General features: G+C 34.8%; 1 protein-coding gene across 1 annotated transcript in view; it reads left to right on the forward strand.

Annotated features, from left to right (window-relative positions):
* Nucleotides 1–24,117, forward strand: part of MFSD14A (major facilitator superfamily domain containing 14A) — a 41,268-nt gene that overhangs the window by 3,322 nt on the left and 13,829 nt on the right. Inside the window, exons 2-7 of the mRNA XM_063103760.1 lie at nt 8,762–8,857; nt 16,646–16,708; nt 17,450–17,577; nt 19,815–19,929; nt 22,844–23,062; nt 23,342–23,455. Of these exons, the coding sequence (XP_062959830.1) occupies nt 8,762–8,857; nt 16,646–16,708; nt 17,450–17,577; nt 19,815–19,929; nt 22,844–23,062; nt 23,342–23,455 (735 nt within the window). The remainder of the gene's footprint in view (nt 1–8,761; nt 8,858–16,645; nt 16,709–17,449; nt 17,578–19,814; nt 19,930–22,843; nt 23,063–23,341; nt 23,456–24,117) is intronic.

A 24,117-nucleotide genomic window follows, 5' to 3' on the forward strand; every position in this document is an offset into this window, starting at 1 on the left:
TTTCATTTCCTCTTTTGTTGTTTGGTAGAATTCCCTCCTAATTTTGAACTGTTCTGTTGTCCTTAGACTCTGTCCTTTTAAACTTCCAGCCATAAGACTTCAGCTTTCTGTCACTTGAGCTAACATCCTTTTTCTGTTCCAGGATCCTGTAGAGGGTACCACATTACATTTAGTTGTCATGTCTACCTAAGTTCCTCTTGGCTATGACAGTTTCTCACACATTCCTTGTTTTTGATGACCTTGACAGTTTTGAGTATTACTGGTTAGGTATTTCATAGGATGCCCTGCATTTGAAAGTTTGCTGGGTTCCAAGCGTATCCTGGGGTTATAGCAAAGAATGGGTTTAATGATCATGAGCAAAACGGAATACGAACCACAGGCTTCTGCGGCTGCTCATGTCTGTGCAGTGAAAAGGCCTATCGTTTTTTTGTAGATGAAGTAGTGAACGCTTCTGAATGAACCAGGTTAACCATAAGTTACTAAATATTTTTATTTCTTGGAATTATATTTCAGTCAGCTCTGCAGTCAGGATAAGGCTAAGTAATGTGATGCCCATTTGAGTAATGTACAATTAAATCACATTAAGGTGTGTGATTCTATGTCACCTGTTCTTAACCTGAGTCTCTTCAGCCTTTGAAGTCTTCACTTTTTGACTATACATTTTTCTCAGGAGAGTCCCAAAAGGGTTCATACTTCTTAAAAGTTTAAGAGCAGTGTTCTATTTGAAAACAGTATAATTAATTAAAGAATAAATTCCATAGATTAAGTTTAGTAAATATTTATTTAATCATCTGCTGTATACCATTTCACTGATGAAAGAAACCATAACGTTGGTGAATTTGCTTTTGAAGCATCTGTATGTAGAAATACAGTTTTTAGTTATAAGTCTTAATGTATGGTAACTTTTTGATATATCTCATTCAGTGTAAACCATTGAAGACAACTGAATTAAAAGTGCTTTCTGACATTTTAGAATACTTCCAGTTTTGTTGTTAAATCATTGCCATGTAATACCAGATTGTTTATAAGCATTCCTGGTAAAGTCTAAGAGCTAAAGAGTTATTCATATGAGTTATTCATATTGTCAAAAATCTAATTTTCCTTATGATTTTGAAAAGTTTGCTTATTTTTATACTGTATTGTCTTTATTGTTTTGTGAATACAGTTGTGGGACTAGATCTCTGACAGTGGAAAATGTACAGTTCTTTCACAAGTGAATTGGTAAAATAACTTTAAAGGTTTGATAGAAAACAAGACATACGTGAATTGCTTTGTTGGAAGTACCTGAAAAAAAGTAAAATTGATGTATCATTTGCAAAATGAAGTATGTCCAGAGAAAAGCAACCCTTTCAAAAGGCTGGACCCAAGCTCTGATCCTCTGCACTATTCACCTACAGGGATGGCTAAACTAGTTGCAGGATAGCTCTCAGGGGTGTAAGGCCTCCATAGACCCAGAGAGCTGTTAAATAGCCTTCAGTTGCTAGCATGGATGCTATAAGGAGGGTCTATGCTGCCTTTCAAAAGACAGGCGATGCCTAGAAACCTCGTGTATACAGACAGTCCCTTACTTATGATGGTTTGACTTAACGATTTTTGGCTTTATGATGGTGGGAAAGCAATGTGCAGTCAGACAAGTTTAGGAGAAATCGTACAAGTACCCATGTAACCATTCCGTTTTTCACTTTCAGTATTTAATAAATTCAAGAAATTACATGAAATATTCAACATTTTGTTATAAAATAGGCTTTGTGTTAGATGATTTTGCCCAACTGTAGGCTAATACAAGTGGAGCATGTTGAAGGTAGGATAGGTTAAGCTATGATTCTCAAATGTTAGGTTTATTAAATGAATTTTTGACTTATGATATTTTCAACTTATATAGGGTTTACCTGGACTTAAATAGCACCAGCCTAAGTTTAGTAGCACCTATACTATCTTTGGCACGTGTGTAGCAGGCAACACCATGAATGACTTAACTCCATACCTTTGTGGTTCATCGTTTGCTTTGGGTTGGTATGTTTTGGATAATAAGCAGTTTTCTCAGATTATATATCCAGTTCATCGTGATGTAGTTAGAAGACCTGCTTTCTAATTTATTCAAAGCACCTGCAGAAATTCGCCTACAGTTGAAGTATAATTGATTTGCAGCTATTAAAGATTTGAAGCTTAAGTAAAAAGGATAGCTTTTTCCATGTGGCATTCTGACAAGTATATATGATTTAAGTTTTTCAGTTATTTAAAAGTGCAAGTTGTCTTTTAGCATTATTTTGAATTAGAAGTGCCAATTAAAGTAGTAGTTGACAGTTTCAACCAGGGTACAAGATTCCTGAAATAGGTTTTGTCTCCTTGAGGGTCAGGTGTGGTAGCTTATTCTGCATGATGGGTCAGCCTTCTTAATAATGTATAAAAACAGTTCTATCACATGAAATACTTTCCCTTAGGGAGTCTTTTTTCTGTGTAAGACTGTTACATCAAATTATTTTAGTTAAGCTTAGTTTTGTATTGTTCAGAGAAAATGCAATGTTTCTTTCTGAAGACATTTTACTGTCATTCTTGATTAATAATTTATCAGAGTATTAAATTCTAAGTTCAAAATTATTTTCCCTTATACCTTATTTTTTTTTTGTCATTTTTCTTTATTTTCCTAACTTTTTATTTTGAGAATTTTCACAACTGCAGAAACCTTACAAGAATAGCACAATGAGTATTCATTTGTTCATCACATAGATTCAAGGTTTACCAATTGTTAACGTTTTGCCACATTTGCTTTTTCTTTTGGTCTTTATATATACCCACTTTTTGTTTCTGAGCCCTTTGATAGTCATAGACATCATGACACTTTATCCCTAAAGAGTTCAGAATGTATCACCTAAAAATAAGGATATTCTCCCTATATCCACAATATAATCACTGCAATCAGCAAACTTAACATTAATACAATACTATTATGTGATATATAGTCCATAGTCATATTTCTCCAGTTGTCCCAATAACATCCCTTATAGTTGGTCTTTATTTTTTTATTTTTTTGATGCAGGATTTAATCATTATGTTTAGTTGCCATCTAGCTTCAGTCTCTTTTAGTTTAGAATGGCTTTTTTGTTGTTTTTTATGATCTTGACATTTTTGAAGAGTTCAAGGCAGTTGTTTTGCAGGATGACCTTCAGTTTGGTTTATTCTTATTGTTTTTTCACTTGATAGCATGCTATTTAATAAATAAGATTACAATGGCATTATAATGCCCAGTTACTGGTGAACAACTTCTATCTGCTGGCCAACAATCCACATAAGCCCCTGGTTCACTGGTAGGAATACAATATAAATTATTAAAGCCAGTAATCCTGCATAATAACTGCTAGACTCATACACATATTGATTTGGGCAATCTAGACTCAGAATTTGAGTTAGATAAGAGTTTAGATAAGAGATTAATAGTCTACCCCTTACTGCTCAGAGAGGTAAAGTGACTTACTTAAGTCACCTTGCAGCTATTATTGACCATTATGATTAGTGATATCAGTCAATCCATGGGCATTCAACACCCATTATATATCAGGTATTGTGCTGTGCATTAGTATATACTAATATGGGTAAGACTCCATACCTATCCTTAAGAGAGTTAACAGTCTGTGGCAATGTATGCAGTAATTAACACCTGGGCTCTGGAGTTGCCTAGAATGACTCTGCTCCGTCTTTTATTTGCTGTATTGGACTGTAAAATGGACATAATAATAGTATCTAGAAAGGTTGCTAGAAAGAATAAGTTAGAGGTATTCATAATGGTATGAATATAAACCATTATGTCTCCAGTAATATTCTTTTATTATTATTTTTATCTAGTGTCTGTATATAATAAATCCATTTGATAGATGATACTATTGTGAATAGTAGGATATCAGGCTACAGAGGAGGGAATTAACAGGGGAAGTTACAAGTTTAACAGTGAATATACTACCCCTTTAATGGTGTTTAAATACAGTAACTATGCTGAATATAATAATGATAGGTCAAAGAGACTTAGAGTAATTCATTTCAGTTCTACAAACATCTGTTAAGCACCTATGTGCTATGCATGTACCAGATGATCCAGATCTTAGAATAATAAAGCACAGTACCTGTCTCAGGGAGCATGAGCTTGAAAAGGGCAAATAAAATGAAATAAGTACTTTACATAGCTAAATATAACTATAGAAGTTGTCCACTACAACAGGGTAAGAGAATAAATAAGTAGATTTTAAAAGACTCAGGCAAAAGCCTAGATGATGAAACAATGGTCTGTTACTAATAGAAAGGATAATTTGGGAATTACATTGGGGCATGGAGGTGAAAAGTAAAGGAGACTATGCTGACTTCTGAGGTTGAAGTTAGCGATGACTACAGTGGGACCCTCTCTCATGCCTCCGTAAGAGAGAAATTATGCAGCTGAATGGACTTTTGGTATAGTAACTATTATGGTTTTAGGTGGCATATCTTGGCATTTGGGGTTAGGTATGTGTTATGTTCAGATTTGTCTCTTTCAGAATCCCTCTTGCAATTCTCAAGTATCCTCAGATGTCATCTGTTAATATGATCTCCTCTTTATGATCTGAACTCTTTACTCTTGACACTGTAAACTACTCGCAGGTCAAATATTTGCCCCCCTCCCCTTCTTGTTTATAACCTCTTTCTCTGGTCTTTCTGTCAAGGTCATGGACTTTATATTCTTTCTCAAACTGTCCTGAAATTTTGCTTATGGATAGGTATTCCATTAAAACCACCAGCTCTTATGTCAAAAGTCCTACTTAGAAGTTTTTTAAATTCCAAATCAGTAAATTTTTTTTAATGTGTCCATATTATTAAGATCTTGTATTGCTTTTGAATTCATTTTGAATAGAAGAGATGAATATAAATACAATACAGCAGTCAAAATTACTAGTATTTTAGAACAAATATTCCTTCCCTCCTCTGCTTTTTTTTAGATAAAAAATATATTTTTTTTCTACCAGTTCTGGGAAATATGAGAGAATGATTCAGGAGTGACACGTATATGCAGCTACCCATCTTTTTCCATTCTAGTTTTACATAAATAAACTATTATCTTCTTACAGTACAAGCATGCTTATTAGAAAAGATTTAGGAAATTCAGAACAGCATAGTAAACAATGTTATATTACTGCAAATCATTACCCAATATAAATACTATTAACATTAAGGTGAGTTTTTGTTGTTTTTTAATAGTTGAAATTACCCTACATATACAATTTTATATCCTACTTTGCCTTTTTTTTTTTTTTTTTTTTTAACATTGCCATGAGTATTTTTACATGCCATTAAAATTATGCATAAACAATTTTGGGTTGCATATTATTCTGTGTGATTTATGTACTCTGGTTTGACTATAGGATGTGTAACAAAAAGTTGAATATTTAGCTTTTCATTTTTTTCTACTATAAATGATGCCATGAACATCTTTCTGATAGAACTTTTTCTGAACGTTTGATTATTTCTATAGGTAAGAATGTTATTAAATTTTTTTAAATTATTAATGTACTTTATATTTTTATTCTTAGTGCTTTTATATTGGCTTTTATGAATGCTTTGCCTAGTTAAGATATTAATCTGTTATTTCTCACATAATCGTTCTCAATTTGTTTTCCTTTTAAGTTCAGCTAATGTCATACGTAGTTTTCTCAAACCAGTGTGCCTAAAACTGGATTAATCTTTCATTCCTCTTTCCTCTCTGTTCGGCTGACCAAGCCAGACACTGAAATTTTATCTTTTCATTTTTGACCTTCCTTTACTCTTTGCTACATCTAATCAACTACTGAATCTTATTGATTCTACTTCCTAAGTGTTCTTTATATTCATTCACTTTGTTCCATCCCTACTACCACTATCTTAAGTTACTGTTACCCCTCACCTGGGTTTCTGCATCAGCCTGCCTTCTGGTCTTCCTAACTCCCTTCCAGTCTATTTGCCAGTGAAAGGTATTGTTTTAGAAAGAGGCAATCCTGTGAGATATTACTCTCTGGCTTAAAACATTTCAGTGTTTCCCTGCTACCTTCAAGTTAAAAACCATTTTCCAGTCACCTATCCAGCTCTGCTCAGTCACCTCTTATCCTCCACTTTTGCCACTTTCCTCCTTAGGTATCAGATTGTGAAATAACCCGGAATGTCTCCTGTCTTCTGGCCTTTGTATATATCCTGTTCCCTTTACCTCAGATACTCTTGGCCATCATTTCTCCTTCCTCACCCTATACATACACACCTGACAATCCTGACATCTTTCCCACTGGACTTTGAGGTCTTAGCTTAGATAATACCTCCTGGGAAACCTTCTCTGACATTCTCAACTGGTTAAGTGCTCTGCACTTAAACAGAGAGCCACTTTTAACACATTATCTTCTACTCCTTTTGTTCTATGTGTATATTTACTCACATTTTTATATAATTATCATCTTACTTTTTATGAGCATTTCCTAAACTCCTTTCCAAGGAACTCAAGTGTCCATGAGACATTATCTATTAAGTGAAAGAAAGATTCCATGGTCAAATTTGGAAAGCAGTGCCCACTGTATCTTCTCATATAAATTAGTATGTTAAGAGCCTTGGCAAGTTCTAGAAGGCTTTCTGTTATGTGTTGGTTATAGGTGATGGTGAACAAAACAGGTCTCCTGTGGACATTATCTTCTTCATGGGTTCCTTTTCCTCTGCTTACTACTTAAATGTTGACACCCCTTGGGGTTCTGTCTTAGCCCATCCTCTATTCACATTTTATACTCTCCTGATAATCTCATCCACTCTGATGGAATGCTACTAATTGTTTTAATCAGGGCTCAAAGACAGTAGAAATGATTCAAGTAAATGGGACAATCTCTTAGATAAGACCGGAACTAAATTTGATCCAGGGGAGAGGGAAAAGTGCTGGGAAGCCACCAGCTTCCACTACTAAACAGCCAACCGAAAAACTTGTAAATCATTCTTGATTCTTTATCCCACTGTTTATTAAGTTCTGCCCATTTCAAAACCTGAATACTTATATCCATTCCCTCCCCTTCAGCATCCATATTGTCCACTGTTTCATGCCCTCATCATCTGTTGTTTGAACTGATTCAAATAGCCTCCTTTTGCACTTTGCTCCTCAGTTTCATCCTTTAGGGAAATCACCAGAACGATGTATTGAAAAATGCAGGTCTGATAAGACCATTCTCTTGCTTGAAATCCTTCAACAGTTTTTGGTCCCTGTACAGTGAAATAAGAAATTTCTTGATTTTTACAGGCTACCTCTTCTGCCTCCCTCTCTTTACTCCATGAAGAGAACTTTATTTTCCAGTAGCCTTGAACTGTTTACTTCATTCTGGTTTTCTCTAATGTGACTATCTACACCATTTCTTTTTCTTGTATTACTCTTTATTTGCTTTGTAACTTGTGCTATTTCTTTTTATTGCATTTATACATAAGCAGATAATGATAATGAGGTTTCTTCTTCTCTAGACTGTAAACTCCTTGAGTGTCTTGTTTACATAACCCTGGAACCTTTGGAACATAGTAGAGGCTCTGTAAATGCTTGTTGAGTAAATGAGATCTTGTACAAATTCATTCCTAGCCATGGTCCTTCAGCTCCCTCCCTTGTCTCAAATTCCTCAACTGCAAGTTCTACCAAGGAGATTTTCGGGTACCCAAATTCTGTAGGTTGGGAGAGACATCTTTTATTTTAAATGATGATGATGCATTATGACAGTATTAAAAATGATGCAGCATCATTTCCAGCATGTAAAGAAATCCAAACACAGTTAATATTTCCACGTAAGACTATTGAATATACTTTAAAGCTTAGGTACGACATTGTACTGTGTATTTGCATGCACATCCTTGTTTTAAATATTGTTTAAATTGATTGAAGAGGCCAAACAGCAGTAGCTTAGACTTTTATCTAGAAAATCTTGTGTTTTTGTTATTATGCAAACTTGTTAGTGGAGACTGAATTAATATTCTAGGTTATTTTTCCATCAGTTTTTTTTTTTTAAAGGAAAGTCTTTTTATTTCGGAAGACATTGACTGGAGACAGAGGGTAAAGTCCCAACTGCCTTCCTGATTGAATGAGGGCTGGGGGTTATATAGGTAAATATATCAGGGAAACAGGATGTAGAGTCTTCACGTGTGACGGACAACTGCTTATGTTTTTCCATCAATTAAATATTGTTTAAACTATGAAATTCAACAACTGAAGTAATTCTTAAAACATCTCTAATATCAGTATATTCTTATTTTTGTATTTTCTTGTGTATATCAAATTCCAGATCACTTATATATTAGTTTAGGGACTATTCTGCTTTTGAGCCATGTTGATATCTGTTATGATTTTTGCTGCTTACTTCATTTATGTTTCATTTGTTTATGCTCTCAAGCCTCACAGAGGTTTGTGCAGGCTGCCACCTTGACCTGAGCTGTTCTTCCCACCCTGTGCCCCTACATGTTTGACTCCATTATGTCCTTTCAACTTTCTTCCTGGAAGTCTGATCTTCCCATTCCTCACCCCACCCTGCACGTTGGACTCTGTGTGTTCCCATTGCACACTGTGCTAATAATAGTAATGAATTTATTTGTTTCCATGTCTGTCCCTTTCACCTTGAGGACAGGGACAGTGAGTGTCCAGATGTTTAACAGTGCCCAATACATATATATTCTTAATAAATATTTATTGAATATCACCATCATTGTTAGTAATTCTGGAATGCCCCCATTAACTTTGTTAACTCTTTTTAAAAATCTGTTTTTACAGCCTCAAGGAATAGGTTCTCCTAGTGTTTATCATGCGGTTATTGTCATCTTTTTGGAGTTTTTTGCTTGGGGATTATTGACGGCACCCACCTTGGTGGTAAGTAATCTTTTAGCTTATTTATTACTGACTCAAACTCTTTCTCTTCAGTTTTGGAGGAAAAGACAGGCTTTTCCCTTCCACAGTTGATTCTCTCACCAATATTGTCAACCCTTTAGTACTTTCCTGTATTTTACTGTCTAAGTTATATTTTCAAACCTGTACCTCTCCCTTACTTTTTTTAGGTTGTCGATTTTAGGTTGTGAATTTGACATGTCATTAGACATGTTCAAGCAGAGGCCAAATCACTACTCTGTTTGGATAGGGTGGAAGGGATTCTTATACTGACAGGTTTAGGAAAGATGATGTCTATAACCTACATTACTCAGCATAATTATTTTGAGATTCATTTATGCAGTCATATATTCTAAATACAAGTTCTTTGCATTTTGGTTAAAAATCTAGAGTAATCATCTAGAAAGGTTATTCTTTTATAGGCCTAAACTGATTTTATCCAAATTTTCCCAGATTTGGAACCTTAGAAAAGACCTCCCTACCAGACTAAATAACTCAAGTGATAGCTAGTTTTCTCCTTTTGGTGTAGATAAGAGGAATGGTATAAGAGTAGGGATATCGATGGTAGAAGTCTAAAATATATTGAAAGGAGTAATTAGGGTAAATGTACAGCTTACCAAATCCTAGAAGAATATACTTCCTTATATTTTCATGAGCTCGTTCATTGTTAATATAAAAAATGCTTTTACAAAAAGGTTATTTACAGAAAAATTGGATGATCGTATAAGTAGATTGTACTAGTCATATTAAGAACATTTACAATTTCATATTTCTTGGCATATTTATTTACAGCTACATAATCATTACTTTATATATACATAAAATATTGATTTTTAGCCATTATTTTGAATATACAGGACATATTCATGAGTACTGCTGTAACAAGATTCAGAAGAAGAGAAAATCTTCAAATAAATGCAATTCTTTCTCTACTAAACCATGCATCGCCAGTTAGAGTAGTTCCCTGAGTAACTGACATGTAACTGTAAGTGCCAATTTGAGTATATTTTGATTGAGGTCCTTTCCTTTGTAAGAAGTACAAATCATTTACCTATGATGGATCATCAGTTCTACATAAATGGATTTTCAAAATAAATGAAATGCGGGCTTTTAAAATACCAAATTTTTTTTAGTTTATGAGTTTATGATGGAAATTTTTAAAAAATTAATTTAACATTTTCTGCCTTCCTAATCCAAGTACAGTGATTTAGAACTTGCTCAGGTAATGCAAGTTCATTATGACATTCATAACTTCATTATATTGTAATAATTAGTTGTCAGGGACTTCTGAGGTACTGTAATAACTTTTTGGTCTCACAACTTTATATCAGCTTTACTAATGTTGCAGTGTGCTTGTGTGTAATCTACTACTAGTTTAACTGGTGGATCATCACTCCTGTGACTTAAAGCATTTGAGCTTTGTAATAGTAAACAGTCTATATGTATTTATAGTATGATGTGCCCAAATACAGTCCTGAGCACTTTAAATATGTTATCATTTTTAATCCTCACCACCAACTTATGAGTAAGATACTAGCCTAAATAACAGATGAGGAAAATGAGGCTTAGAAAAGTTAAGTAACTTGATTGCTACTGTGATTGTAAAGTGCAGCACTGGTATTTGAGCCTACTTGCTTGACTTCAGTGCTCAGTTTTTTGAGCCATGCTGGCAGTAAGTGGTTTATACCCATGTTTTATTTTTATTTAATTAATTAACTTATTTATTTTTGGGAGCTGGCCAGTGTGGGGATCCTAAACCCTTGACTTTGGTGCTAAAACACGGAGCTCTAACCAACTGAGCTTATCCAGCCAGCCTCATACCCATGTTTTAGATAGTTGAGGTATGGGGCAACCTGACCACTAGCTAAGTAGGGGGATTAAAGTGCAGGTAAACTGTTAGCAAGCTGTCAAAAAAGCTTTTTGTGATATTTCCATAATTTATCATCAGGCTTTGAAGTGTGTCTAGCTATTTTTAAAATTTGCTTCTGGTTTTTATCTTTTAGGTATGTGAACTTTTTATGTAACTTTGGTACAGTTTTTTTTTCTAGTTGGACAAAGGAAAACTGTCCTCTTTAAGAACAAGGAAGGAATCTACTTATTTAGGTGTAAAGACTTATTTATTCATTTTTCGTAGACATGGGAAAACTAACCTTGTGCTTAGTTTAGTATATTATTAATTATTTTTACCAATTATATTTTAAAAATCAATCTCAGAAAAATGTTTAAATATTAATTAATATTAAGCTCAGAGCTTTCTTTTCTATGTATACATGTTTTTAAATGCATTTTTTATGTTCTACATTTCTCTCTTAATTTGATGGAGATAACCTTGGGGGTGGGGGAAGAGATCTAGGCAAAACAAAGATTAGGTTGTAGAGATTAGATTGCATCTAAATGCTGAGATTTGTTATGCTTCAAGTACTTTGGAGTTTGGACATTGGAATAGCAAGAATCTTTCAAGCATCACTAAGGAGAATTGTGCATGTGGGCACATATGTAAATCTGTATATATACATGCCTCTTTCTATATGTAATATATATTGCTTTTTTTTTTAATAATTAGAAACAAAATGTATGCCTGTTGTAAAATATTCAGCCATTTAGAAATATATGTGTAGGACCTGAAAGTTATCCCCAAATCCTCCCCACCCCTTCAGGCAATTATCAACAGTTTGATGAAAGCTTTGGGCTTCAGGGTAGCCATTGCCTTGTTGGCCATTAGGACAGATTAACCAACTAGAGATGAACATTTCATCAGCTACAATGTGCTATCAATTCAGTGGTTTTTAACTGGAGCTGAATAGTAGTGAAATCTGGGGAGTTTTTTCTAAATACCTGAGCCTTACGACCTGTGTTAAGAACCTATATAATTATTCAGTGTGGAAAGATTTTGCTCATTTTGAGGCTGTTTGCTTACAAATTTTGTTTTTTGTTGTTGACTTTGTTGTTGACAGATACTCCTTCACCAACACCCCCCCTCCAAGTGTTAGGATGTGTGGAGAGGTGGGTTTCAGAGGTAAAAGAAGGGACCAAGTGGTTGCCATTTGCTGTCTTTCTAAAATGTGTTAACCTTTAAACATTTCATTTCTATTTTTTGTGTTTTGAAATTGATTATAAATGGTGCCTACTAGAGAGTCACAGCTCTTATTATTCATTTTAAAAAGGAAAATGAGGATGAAGATATTCAGTTTATTTGTATTTTAAGTTAATATCTCTCTTCTAATACATAGCTCTCAAAAATTATAGTTTGTTTCAGCATTTCAAAGTTCAAAGATAGTCTTTAATTTTTTTAACAGATAACCAATTTTAGACATATGAGTATTGATTATAATAAATTGTTTTGAATTTATGATAACCTTAATTTCTTAATAACTAATTTGTCATTGTAAGGTTTAATTAAAAATTTTTTTTTACATTATGTGGTTAGAATTATCTTTGAGTTTTAAGCTCTCAGAGAAAGCTGTGTTCTATGTGGAGAACCTGTCCAGGGGAAGATGGTGAGTCTTCACCAACAAGGGGCTTTAAGTTATCTACAAAGAAGAATTTTATACTTACAAATTGTATTAGCCAGTGTTCTCCAGAGAGACGAAATCAATAGGATATGTTATAAATGTATTGGAGGGGATTTTTTAGGGGAATTAGCTCATATAATTGTGAAGAAAAGTCCCGCCATAAGCTATTAGCAAGCTGGATGCCGATTGCATAGCTCAGTCCAAGTCCGAAGGCCTCAAGCCAGGGAAGCCAGTGATGTCCTTGGTGTAAGTCCTAGAACCCAAAGCTGAAGAGTCTTGAGCTCTGATATCCTCGGACAGGAGAGAAGAGTGTATCCCAGCTCCAGTGGATAGAGAAAGAGCTTCACCTTTTTTCTTTGTCTTTTGTTCTCTCCAGCCCCCAGTGGATTGTATGGTTCCCACCCACATTGAGGGGGGGGCCTTTCCCACCCAGTCCACTCAGGCTGTCATACTAATCTCTGCTGGAAACACCCTCATGGACATACCTTAAAAGATAGCTTTACCAGGTTTCTTGGCATTCTTTAATCAAGTTGACACCTAGAACTTCACAAGTCCACCCCACTCCTGGTAACAATTTTCTGTATTAGTCCATTTTCTGTTGCTTATAACAGAGTATGCGGAACTGGATGATTTATAATGAAAACAAAACTTATTGCTTATAATTCTGAGTCTGGGAAGTCCAAACTCCATCTGGTGGTGGTGAGAGTGACCCAAGGGTCTGACATTACAAGATGGTGGAAGCAGAGAGAGCAGAAAGAGACTCAGCTCTCCTTTTAATGCCCTCAGAACCATGCCCCTGAACACCATTTTTTTTTTTAATCCATTCACTGCAACACAGTCCTACAATCTAATTACCTCATCAAGGCTTTACCTTTCAGTTACCATAATGGGATTTCCCACCCTCTTAACACTCACAATGTGGCCAAGTTTCTAATATATAAAACTTGGGGGACAAAATTCAAGCTTCAGTGAGTTTTGGGGGAGCATAATTCAATCCACTACATAAATATTCTTGAGGACTGAAGTCCAACACTTTTGAGAAGTTATGAATCTATGGCTAGTTCGTAGTGGGTGTTCAGTCAATGATCATTGATTGACTAAATAACATATTAGCTACACAAAGAGAATTAATGACAGTGGGTATAAGGATCTACAATGCTAAGGAATATTTTCTCTCTTTTGATAGACCTATGATTATGGAAATACTTGGCCAGTATTTGATGATGGTTCAAGATGCTAGATGCACAGTCTGTGTTACGGAACACTCAAATTTACCAGCATCTCTTCTACCTAAGTGATTTCACATCCTTTGCTACTGAGATAGTCCCAAAGTATATAATATTTTAAGTACTATTTACTTTACTCTCAAAATTTTTAACATTCTTAAAAATATTAAGAATGGTAGAATTTCTTGGAAAATGTTACATTTTTTCCTATTCAACTCTAAAGTCCAGTACTAAAGGATCCTCACAGATCAAAAATCTTTACAATATTTGAATTGCTTGTGTATTTGTCTCAAAATTTTGTTAGAAAATCAAACATGGAATTTTTGTTTATATTAATTTAACTCTATTCCTTTGGGGGTTATTGAAGGTTGTGTTTTTTTAACATTAGCTACATTAATTTGATCACATAATTGTTCTATTAAGTCTTTTTGAAAGCAGAATTTATCAGTTAACTATTTAATGAACACAGTTACTACATGAAGGCACTGTATGAGGTACTAATAGAAATAAAGATATTAAATCACCCTTTTTATTTTTGTCTATTTTGGCGGCTGGCTGGAGATACATTAAATACAAGGTATAGTAGATACAGTGCCTGTCCTTAAGAGGTTTGGAATACAGTTGAAATAACATTATGGCAAAACAGACTGCACATATGACAGTGCCATAGCCTAGGAGCAATGGACAATGCCATATAGCCTCGGTATATAGTAGGCTATACCATCTCAGTGTGTGTAAGTCAGTCTATGATGTTCGCACAACAACGAATCACCTAATGATGCATTTCTCAGAACATATACCTGTTAAGTGGCATATGACTGTATTTATTAAATACATGAAAAGCTGAAAAATGCAAGAGATAAGTAACTCAGTAATGCAGTATAAGAGATACCACAAAGCTCTATGTCACTTCCAAATGAGTGCTATCATCACCTATCATATGGCTCTAAAGGAGAGATCAATTGCTTTGGAGAGGAAAGTTTGGTAGCACAGGAGCAATTTGGAAGGTTTGGGGATTGGCTAGATAGAGAAGACATGAGGAACAAATATTCAAAATGGACAGTATGTCATGTATAACAGCATGAATATTAGAAAGCACAGGAATATTTCCAAAACAGTGAACAGACCAGATTGATTAGAATGGAAGATAGTCTGGCAAAGTGAATCATTAGTGATAAGATCTAGCATATTATAAAGCTTCTTATAGACATTCATTATGCTGTTCATTCTTTGTACCTAGAAGGATTTGGCTTATAATAGGCCCTTAGTAACTTTTGGAAGAGTAAGTAGATTTGAGGTGATTGTGAAAGGTTTTAGATACCAGTTTAAGTAGTTTAAATCTTTTCCTTTAGTACAAGGTCTGGCAAAGTATGGCCAGAGGACCAAATTCTTTTTATTTATTTTTTTGGTGGCTGGCAGTATGGGGATCCAAACCATTGACCTTGGTATTATCAGATAGTTGTTGCAGACTATTTTTGTGAATAAAGTTTTATTAGAACACAGCCACACTCATTCATTTACATAGGTCTGTGACAAGGGCAGAGTTGAGTACTTGCAATAGGGACTGCAAGGCCTGCAAAGCCGAAAAAAGCTGAAAATATTTACTCTGTGGTCCTTTACAGAAAAAGTTTGCAGACCCCTCTTTTAGATCTGTGGGGTCTTTATTATAAATAATAATGTTTCTCAACCTCAATGCCATTGACATTTTGAGCCTGATACTTATTTTTGGTTGGGCACTAACCTGTGCATTGTATGATGTTTAGTAGCATTCTTGACCTCTACTTATTAGATGTTAATATGTAGTGTCTTCCCTCCTCAACTTCCCCAAATTGTGATAATCAAAAAGGTCTCCAGACATTGCTGAATGTCCCTTGGGAGGCAAAATCTCCCTTGGTTGAGAACCACTGATTCAGACCAATTATATGAATATCATAAACATGTGATTTTTCCTTATGTTAATGATTTTCTTTGACTGCTAACATTTCATTTCTCATTTTCTTTATTTTTACATACAATGAATAAATTTTTGTTAAATTTCTAGTTATTGGCAAAAGAGTATCTGAAGAAAAGGGAGCAATTCTAATCCTTATAAAGGCTCTTCTTGGAAGATGTCAGAAAGTACACTCAGTGTGGTGCTTCTTCCTAAAGAGAAGACTTCCCCACATTTCTTCTTATTCCCCACATTGCCACTGTCTATTGTTTTTACTGAGAGATAGCACTGTATAATGGAAGAAGCATTGGCTTCTAAGTCCAGCAAGAACCCAGTTGCCTCATCTGTAAAGTGATATTATGTAATTTATAATGTTAGGATTTTTAAAAAGAGCGTTAAGTCCATGACACATAGGCTACAAAAATGGTATCCACTGTTTTTATTATTCCACTTGCCTTTCCTTCTAGCTGCTTTTTCAACCAGTGGGTTCCCAATGGTTCACTTGCCCAAAGGACAATTTGATACCATGTGGTTTGAGAATAGGCCTTAGGAAGGACCGAATAACTTGTTATACATTTTCATAGTTTGGGACTTTTTTTCTTACTTTATGGAATCTTTGTCGATCCACTTCATGGCAATTAAAAATCCCCTGTTAATTTTCCTAGTTTCCTATCCTTGGTAGTATATCCCCATCTGAAAGAGAGTTATAAGTCAGTTATATGTGGCAAGCAGCATAGCAGAGTGATTAAAAGCATAGACTTTCAAGCCTGACCTCCTGGGTTCAGTTTGAGCTTTACTACTTACTGACTGATCTTGGACAAGACATTTAACTTCCGTTGGGTATCAGTTTTCTAACAGGGTTGTTATAAGGAATTAAATGAGATAATATATGCAGTGTGCCCAATTTAGTGCCCTATAACATAGTAAATGTCATGTAAATGTTTGATATTATTAGTATTTACTAGTATGCAGGGAATGTGTCATACAAATCTGAAAATTCATGTGAAATAAAGGTAAATTGTATTGGGAAGAGATGTTTGAAAATGTAGAAGTAGAAATTTTACTAAGACTAAATGTGATTTTTATTTTGGTTTTTATTCTTTAGGTATTACATGAAACCTTCCCTAAACATACATTTTTGATGAATGGCCTAATTCAAGGAGTAAAGGTAGGATCAATCACACGTACATATTTCCACACACACAGACACATATGTACACATACATATGTATATATAATTCTGCTGGTATATTAATTAATCTGTGTTAATTTTTATTAGGTAGAGTATATTTTGGAGGATTACTTAATACTTTTTAGACTTGACTGGGTTTTAAATATGATTTGACTCAAACATGATCAACTGTATATGATAATAAATGACATCATACCAGATTCTTCCTGTGTAGTATGTTGGCATTTTTATTCCAGAGATCTCAATGCTTTTTGTAAACTAACAATAAAAATATAGATTGGAGAGAAAAAAATATACAAAAAACCCATAAATATAAAACTATATCAGTGTGATAAAGTCTTGGTTATTGTAGAAATTTTTACTCTTGATTCAATTTGACAAACAAGTTTTATAAACAAATAATTAGCCTATGCCTATAAAAAAAATTATAAGGTAATTACCTTATAATATTTCTAGAATAGCTAATGTGGAGCTATTGTGATTCAGAATTCATTAGAGCATTTAATACTTAATATCAGAGCCCTATAGATGATTCTAGACTATCTGGGGAAATTTTTTTAATTATGTAGAAATAAGTTATTATTTATCTAAAGTTTAGTGATGTATTTATTTTAGAAACAAATTTGTGTAAAATTCTTCTGTAGTAATAAAATGATTTATTTTTGGCTCATGGATATATGTATATGTATATAAATTTTTTTGCTTAAATTTTTTTAGGGTTTGTTGTCATTCCTCAGTGCCCCACTTATTGGTGCTCTTTCTGATGTTTGGGGCCGAAAATCCTTCTTGCTGCTAACAGTGTTTTTCACATGTGCCCCAATTCCTTTAATGAAGATCAGCCCGTGGTATGTGCATATTCTGATTATAACAACTGAGTATCACTTTTTCTTGTCACTTTCTTAATATTCCTTTATTTCTTCACTTTTCTTGCCATCTTACCTTTGTAGGTTTTAATTTTATTTACTACACCAGTTATTCTTTGACACAGATATGGAAGCCCCTAAAATATAATAGCTAAGTAATAGTTCATAAAAGTTTTGGAACTAGATGCTACTATTGGAAGAATCTACACTACTGGTTAACCTGCTTTTAGATTTCACAGCCCAAATTTCAAAACAATATTTTGGGACTGGGTAGCGTTGCTAACTTTTTATTTTCTTAAATACAATGTTAAAAACATACACAAAAAGTTTATCATTATCTGTTTTAATGAAGCTTAGGTTTTGCTATATGTCAGTAAAGCCCAAAATAATAGTTAAAATCAAGGAAGTTTTCAGCAATGACCACCTAGCTGCCACTGGAAACACGTTCGGCACCAGAGCCGGGGCAGTGGGGGGCCAAGGGCTTCAGCCACACACCTCTGACATCTGCATCCAGCCCAGCAACCACTGAGCCCCCACTGGAAGCCCCCTGGTCTCCCCTGCCTGAATGAGAGGGGTGTCATGGGCCTCGACCACACCCCCCTCCTTCCTCCTCCTCCCACCCTATTTCCCTCCCCCTTCCTGCCTCCCCTTCCCCCTCAACTGCTCCGCAACATCTTAGAATGTAAAAAAAATAGTAATATTAGTGAATAATTTTTTTTTTTAATTGAGGAAGTTTTTTGTTTTGTTTGGCAGCTGGCTGGTTCAGGGATCTGAACCCTGACTTGGTGTTATAAGACTGTGCTCTAACCAACTGAGCTAACCAGCCAGCCCCGAGAAAGTTTATTTCTCTCTCCATGTAAAAGAAGTCTGGAGTTGAAGTCCTGGAACTGGTCTGGCAGTCCAGTGAACCAGACTTTTTCTGTCTTGTTGCTGTGCCATCCTCAGCTGTCACCTCACTGTTTAAGATGGCTGTTCAAGCCCAGCCATCAAGTCAGTCACACTTCAGGCAGCAAGATGGAAGGAGTGACTAAGTAGCACACACCGCCTTTTAAGGACATTACAGAATTCCCATCCAACTTCTGCTTGCATCTCTTTGGTCAGATTTCAGGTTTATGCTTCTAGTTAAAACAGAGTGGGCTTATGGCCACCATGATTAAAATCAGGATTTTTTTCGCTGAGGAGGAAGAAAGAGAAAGCTCACAGAGAATGATTGTCCCAACGTGATAGAGCCCAGGTTAATTGTAGATTTATTCTCTGACTAATGTTCTTTCTATTCCACTGAGTATTCATGATAGTTAATTCTACATCGTGGTTGTGCTTTATTTCCATGTTGTACCTAGAAAAGCCAAGGATATATATGGAGCAGAATCTTCCTCTTATGGGTTAGATACAATTCTAAAGACCAAGCCCTTGATGAATGCTAATCATGCAGGTGAAATCTCACCAAAGGAATCTAGGGAATGCTCAAGTTTTCTGTGGAAAGCAATGCGTTAGAAAGACTTTAGAAGTGAGGAAGTCCTGGTGGAATGATATTTTGAAAGTTCATTATGATTACACATGATTTTAAAAACTAAACATTGACATTACAATAGAAACTTCTAATTCCCAGTTAGATGTTTTGGAATCATCTGTAGCAAAATGCTTTTTAAAATATCTTTCGTTCATTCTTTACAGTAACTGTATTCTCAGTTTTGTGAACACTAACCACTGCCATACAGGTTTCTTCTTCATGAAGACTGAGTTTTTTTGTTTTGCCAACATTTGAAGAGTTAAAGATAGCCTATGGAAAACATCTAATTTCCACATATAGGCCCAAAATAAATGTGGAGTACTCTGTTCTTCAGTTTTGTTTACTGAATTTTTTAGTGTGTATAGTAAGGGATGAAGTGTAATAGACTTTAGTTTATTGCCATACTAGTAGAAACAACAACAAAGCCACTTAACAATTCAACAGTTGTGTAAAAGATTTACCTGAATACATTATCTAATTTTAAGTATTCCTATACAGTAGCTAAATTGACGTTGAAGGGCCACGTCTTACTGTATGTTTTCATAATATCTGTGGCTTATGATTTACATAAGAGTTAATCCATGAACTGTCCTAGTAAACTGTTGGCTGAAGTGAACTATTCTTACTCTAATTAAGTTATAGAAATGAAGGAAGATTAAAGCAATGGTAATTGTTTAGCAATATCTTATCTATTGTCTTTCATTCTTAGGTGGTACTTTGCTGTTATCTCTGTTTCTGGGGTATTTGCAGTGACTTTCTCAGTGGTATTTGCATATGTAGCAGATATAACTCAAGAGCATGAAAGAAGTATGGCTTATGGACTGGTATGTGTGTTTATTCTATACCTTTTGTATCTGCTGAAAATATCCTGCTTTTAAAGTATCTCTTATTACAAGGAGTGCAAACCTTTGCATTATAAGGGAGCTTTTTTGTTTTCTGGGGGGGTTTTTTTTGTTTTTTGCATAAAATACATTTCATAAGATCATCCATTAGACCACATTAAACATTTTTTTCAGTATGAAAACATGTAGGTTTTGATATTTTCCACTCAAAAAGTATTTGTAAGTCACGTGTCAGAATTGAAATTATTTAAATTATTTAAAATATTCAGTAGGATATTTTACCTTATAGAAGTTCCTTTTAACAGAATCCAAAAATAGGGAATTTTTAAATATGTCATGAGTTGAAAAGAAATTACTACTCTTATTTAATGTCTAATCTAAAATACAACAGGCTAACATCTAGCTTGGGGATCTGCAAACATCTTCTGTGGCTTTGTGGACCATGTAGAGTTTTTATAACAGTTTCTATCTCATTCTTTTGTTTTTGCGTATGTATGTGTGTTTACAACTCTTCAAAAATCTAAGAACTGTTTCTTAGCTAGATTTGGCCTACAGGCAGTAGTTTGTTAATCCCTGTACACTGTTTTTATAAACTACATAGTGGCAGCACAGTCTATTGTCTATCAAATCTAGGAATGAAGTGGCTACCCTAGGAACAATAATATACAGATCATTAGTAGATAGCCAGAAGTAGGACAGTGATGAGTTTCAGCAAATGTGGGACAGACACCTTTTGATAAATAAGGACCAAGTATTGTGTCAGGCTGAATCTTAGTTTTACAAGACACTGTGATCTCTGGTTCAAAGGACACTATAACAGAATCATGGAAATAGGAGATTTAAAGGGGAAAATACCTGTAAGGAGAAACTTGCAAAAAAAACTAATGATTTCAGTTGTATACTTAGACCATTAAATGGTATGAGGTTGATGATAGCCAGGATTTTTTTAACAGCTTTTTTGAAGTATAATTTACATACCATGACATTTATCCATTTTATGTGTATAGTGTAGTTCAGTGAGTTTTAGTAAGTTTTTACAGCTGTGGAATCATCACTATAATCCAGTTTTGGGATTTTTTTTGACAGAAGTAAGTTATTTTTCCATAGCCAAAGCTTTGAAATTAACAGTTTCTACCTGAGGCTTTGTGTATTAAAGGCATATTCTGGCAAATGACCACTTAGACCTTTTAGAAATAATATAGATGCAGATAAAAGGGGGGGAAGTGATCTTTGTGGTTCTCTTTTTGTCTGACCAGAAAGAAATGACCACCAGGTAAGAATTGAGAAGTGATATGAAACACCTGTACTCTGATTTGACCTTTGCTCGTTGCTTTGCAAACATGAGCTCTGTAAATACCCTCAGAAATGTCACACAGTGAGAACCATTGCCCCTTAACCCACACAAGTGCCAGAGCTCTGCTCAGACATGAGTCCTTCTGAGACCACAGTGAGGGCTGCTGTAACAAAATACCACCACAATCCAGTTTTAGAACATTTCCATCAGCCTAAGAGTTCCCTCAGGCCCATTTGAAATCCATCGCACTTCATCCTTGACCCCAAGCAACCAGCAATATACTTTCTGTCTCTGTAGTTTTGCTTTTTCTAGAAGTTTCATGTACATGAAATAATACAAAATATAGTCTTTTGTAGCCAGCTTCTTTTACCTAGAATAATCATGTGAATTTCATCCATGTTGATACATGCTATCAATAGTTTGTTCCTTTTTATTGCTGTGTAGTATTCCATTGTGTGGGATATTCTACATTTTGTTTATCTATTCACCAGTTGATGGACAACTGGATTGATAGGTAGACATTTTAAAGTTTTAGAATTTTATCTGCTTGTTCAAATAATTGACCTTTGAAAATTGAGTTGCTTTTCTTGAATAGTTATTAATAAACAGTTGCAAATAAGCATTTCTGTGAAGCTTAAGTCCTCCATCCAAAAGTCAAAAATGGCATAGAAACAGAATAAAGCACAGGGTAGGGAGCAGAATCTCATGCACTTCCAACATTAATTTCTAATTATCTTCTGAAGAGTTTGTTTCTATCAGGTGTTATACGCTGTCACATCTACTGCTAATTTGCAGGCCATTTGTCTGATAGGCCAGACATGTCTGGGGTTAACAGGTTTTCTCCACTTGTGCCTCTCTGTTTTAATCTTCATCTTCACCAGGCTTGTATGGACTTCCTCAGAGTTTTAGAGATGTTCTCAGTACCTGATATCAGTGATCTCATTCTTCCTAACACTGGCACGTAAAAAGATTACCAAGTTCAGTTTTGTATCAGGGCTTAATTAACACTGTGCTGATGAGAAGAGACACCTCAAAGTCTTTAAATTTTATTTCAGCCAGCCCTAAATATGTATCAAGATAAATGTTCATTTAATTTGAATTTTAGTATTGGAAAAATCACAATGAAATTAGAATTTCTTAGAGCAGTGGTTTTTAAGACTCCTTTCATTAGAGAGCACTAGGGTTTGTGAAGGTGCCCTAAGGACTAGCATGACTGGTAGACAGGGAGGGGCATTTGGACAATGCTGCAGGCCCCCAATCCTTTCTCAACTAAAACAGGTTAGGTTTTTTTGTTTCTTTTTTTAAAATATGTTTTACCTATTAATTTTTCAGTAGGATTTAGTTGAACACAGGGCTTCAAGGCTTAAGAGAAATTTTGAAACCACTGTCCTGAGAGGCTATTACATATTTTTTAGGCAATAATCTAATTCTTTTCCTGCAAATGAAGAGAGTGTAAAAGTGGCACAGATAGGAGGTTGAAAGGGAGGGTGCAGTAGCAGGTCTGACTTAAATCACAATTATGAAAGGAGCTTGTAGTGTTGAAGTAAAGGAGTCAAGGTATCCTGAGCTAATCTTTTCCTATCTATCCTTAATTTGTTTCAGGTTTCAGCAACATTTGCTGCAAGTTTAGTCACCAGCCCTGCAATTGGAGCTTACCTTGGACGAGTGTATGGGGACAGCTTAGTGGTGGTCCTAGCTACAGCAATAGCTTTGCTAGATATTTGTTTTATCCTTGTTGCTGTGCCAGAGTCGTTGCCTGAGAAGATGCGGCCAGCATCATGGGGAGCACCCATTTCTTGGGAACAGGCTGACCCCTTTGCAGTAAGTTTATACTTTTTCCTTCTCTTTGGCAAAAAAATGAATGCGTGACTCATTGTAGCACTACTATTTTGTTATGGATGTCTCTTTGGGGAAAACATCTTGAAGATTTTTTTTTAACATTTTGAAATTCTTTTCAGAATAGTTTGGGGAGGATAAACTAAAATACTTGTAGACAACTAGTGTCTATGTGTACACTGCCAAAAGGAATCTCTGCATATTCTTAAGAACAGTTCAAAGTTTTTGATGTAAAACCTTATATCAGTCTTTTTCTTGTTCTAGTCCTTAAAAAAAGTGGGCCAAGATTCCATAGTGCTGCTAATCTGCATTACGGTGTTTCTCTCCTACCTACCAGAGGCAGGCCAATATTCCAGCTTTTTTTTGTACCTCAGACAGGTAAAATTTTATACTACTATGGTGTATTTTTTCTTTCATTCTTTAGCTCCATAATAAAAATATTTAATTTTGAGAGAGCTTTGATTAGTAGAGATCTTTAAAAATAAATACCATTTTGTAAACAGCCCACCAGACTTTACCTCCTATTTACCATGGCTGATGTTCCTTATGCATTTCTTATGGGGTATTTTGTATATTAAGATTTCTGGCTTAGGCAAACAGAGATTCCCCCATGAATATAGGTGGTTTAAGTTTATTGCTTATGGAGTTGATGGGATACTTTAACCCATTCACCTGCTCCAGTTTCTTTGTGATTTAGACCATATATATGTAGAGCCACTAGCCAAAATGAGAGAAGAAACCAGTTTTTTCTCCTTGATGCTAATCTTACTAGGCAGATATCAAGCCTTTATCAATACCTATAAAAAGCAGAAAACACTGCAGTATTTATTTGTAAAATGATTCTGAGTGCTTGATAGCTGTCTTAATTTAGTATATCCAACTTAAGGGACCTACCACATATAAGTAGGTGTGTTTAGCATGTTAAGACCCATATTTTTTCCAAGGAATTCTTTATTTATAAATGTTATATTTATTTTTTCTGACCCATTTAATGTTAATATAAAAGTAGTTTTATTAGTATGGTATTTGTTATGCTTTTT

This window comes from Cynocephalus volans, chromosome 8 (genome assembly GCF_027409185.1).
Source record: "Cynocephalus volans isolate mCynVol1 chromosome 8, mCynVol1.pri, whole genome shotgun sequence".
In the NCBI taxonomy this organism is placed as follows: Eukaryota; Metazoa; Chordata; class Mammalia; order Dermoptera; family Cynocephalidae; genus Cynocephalus; species Cynocephalus volans.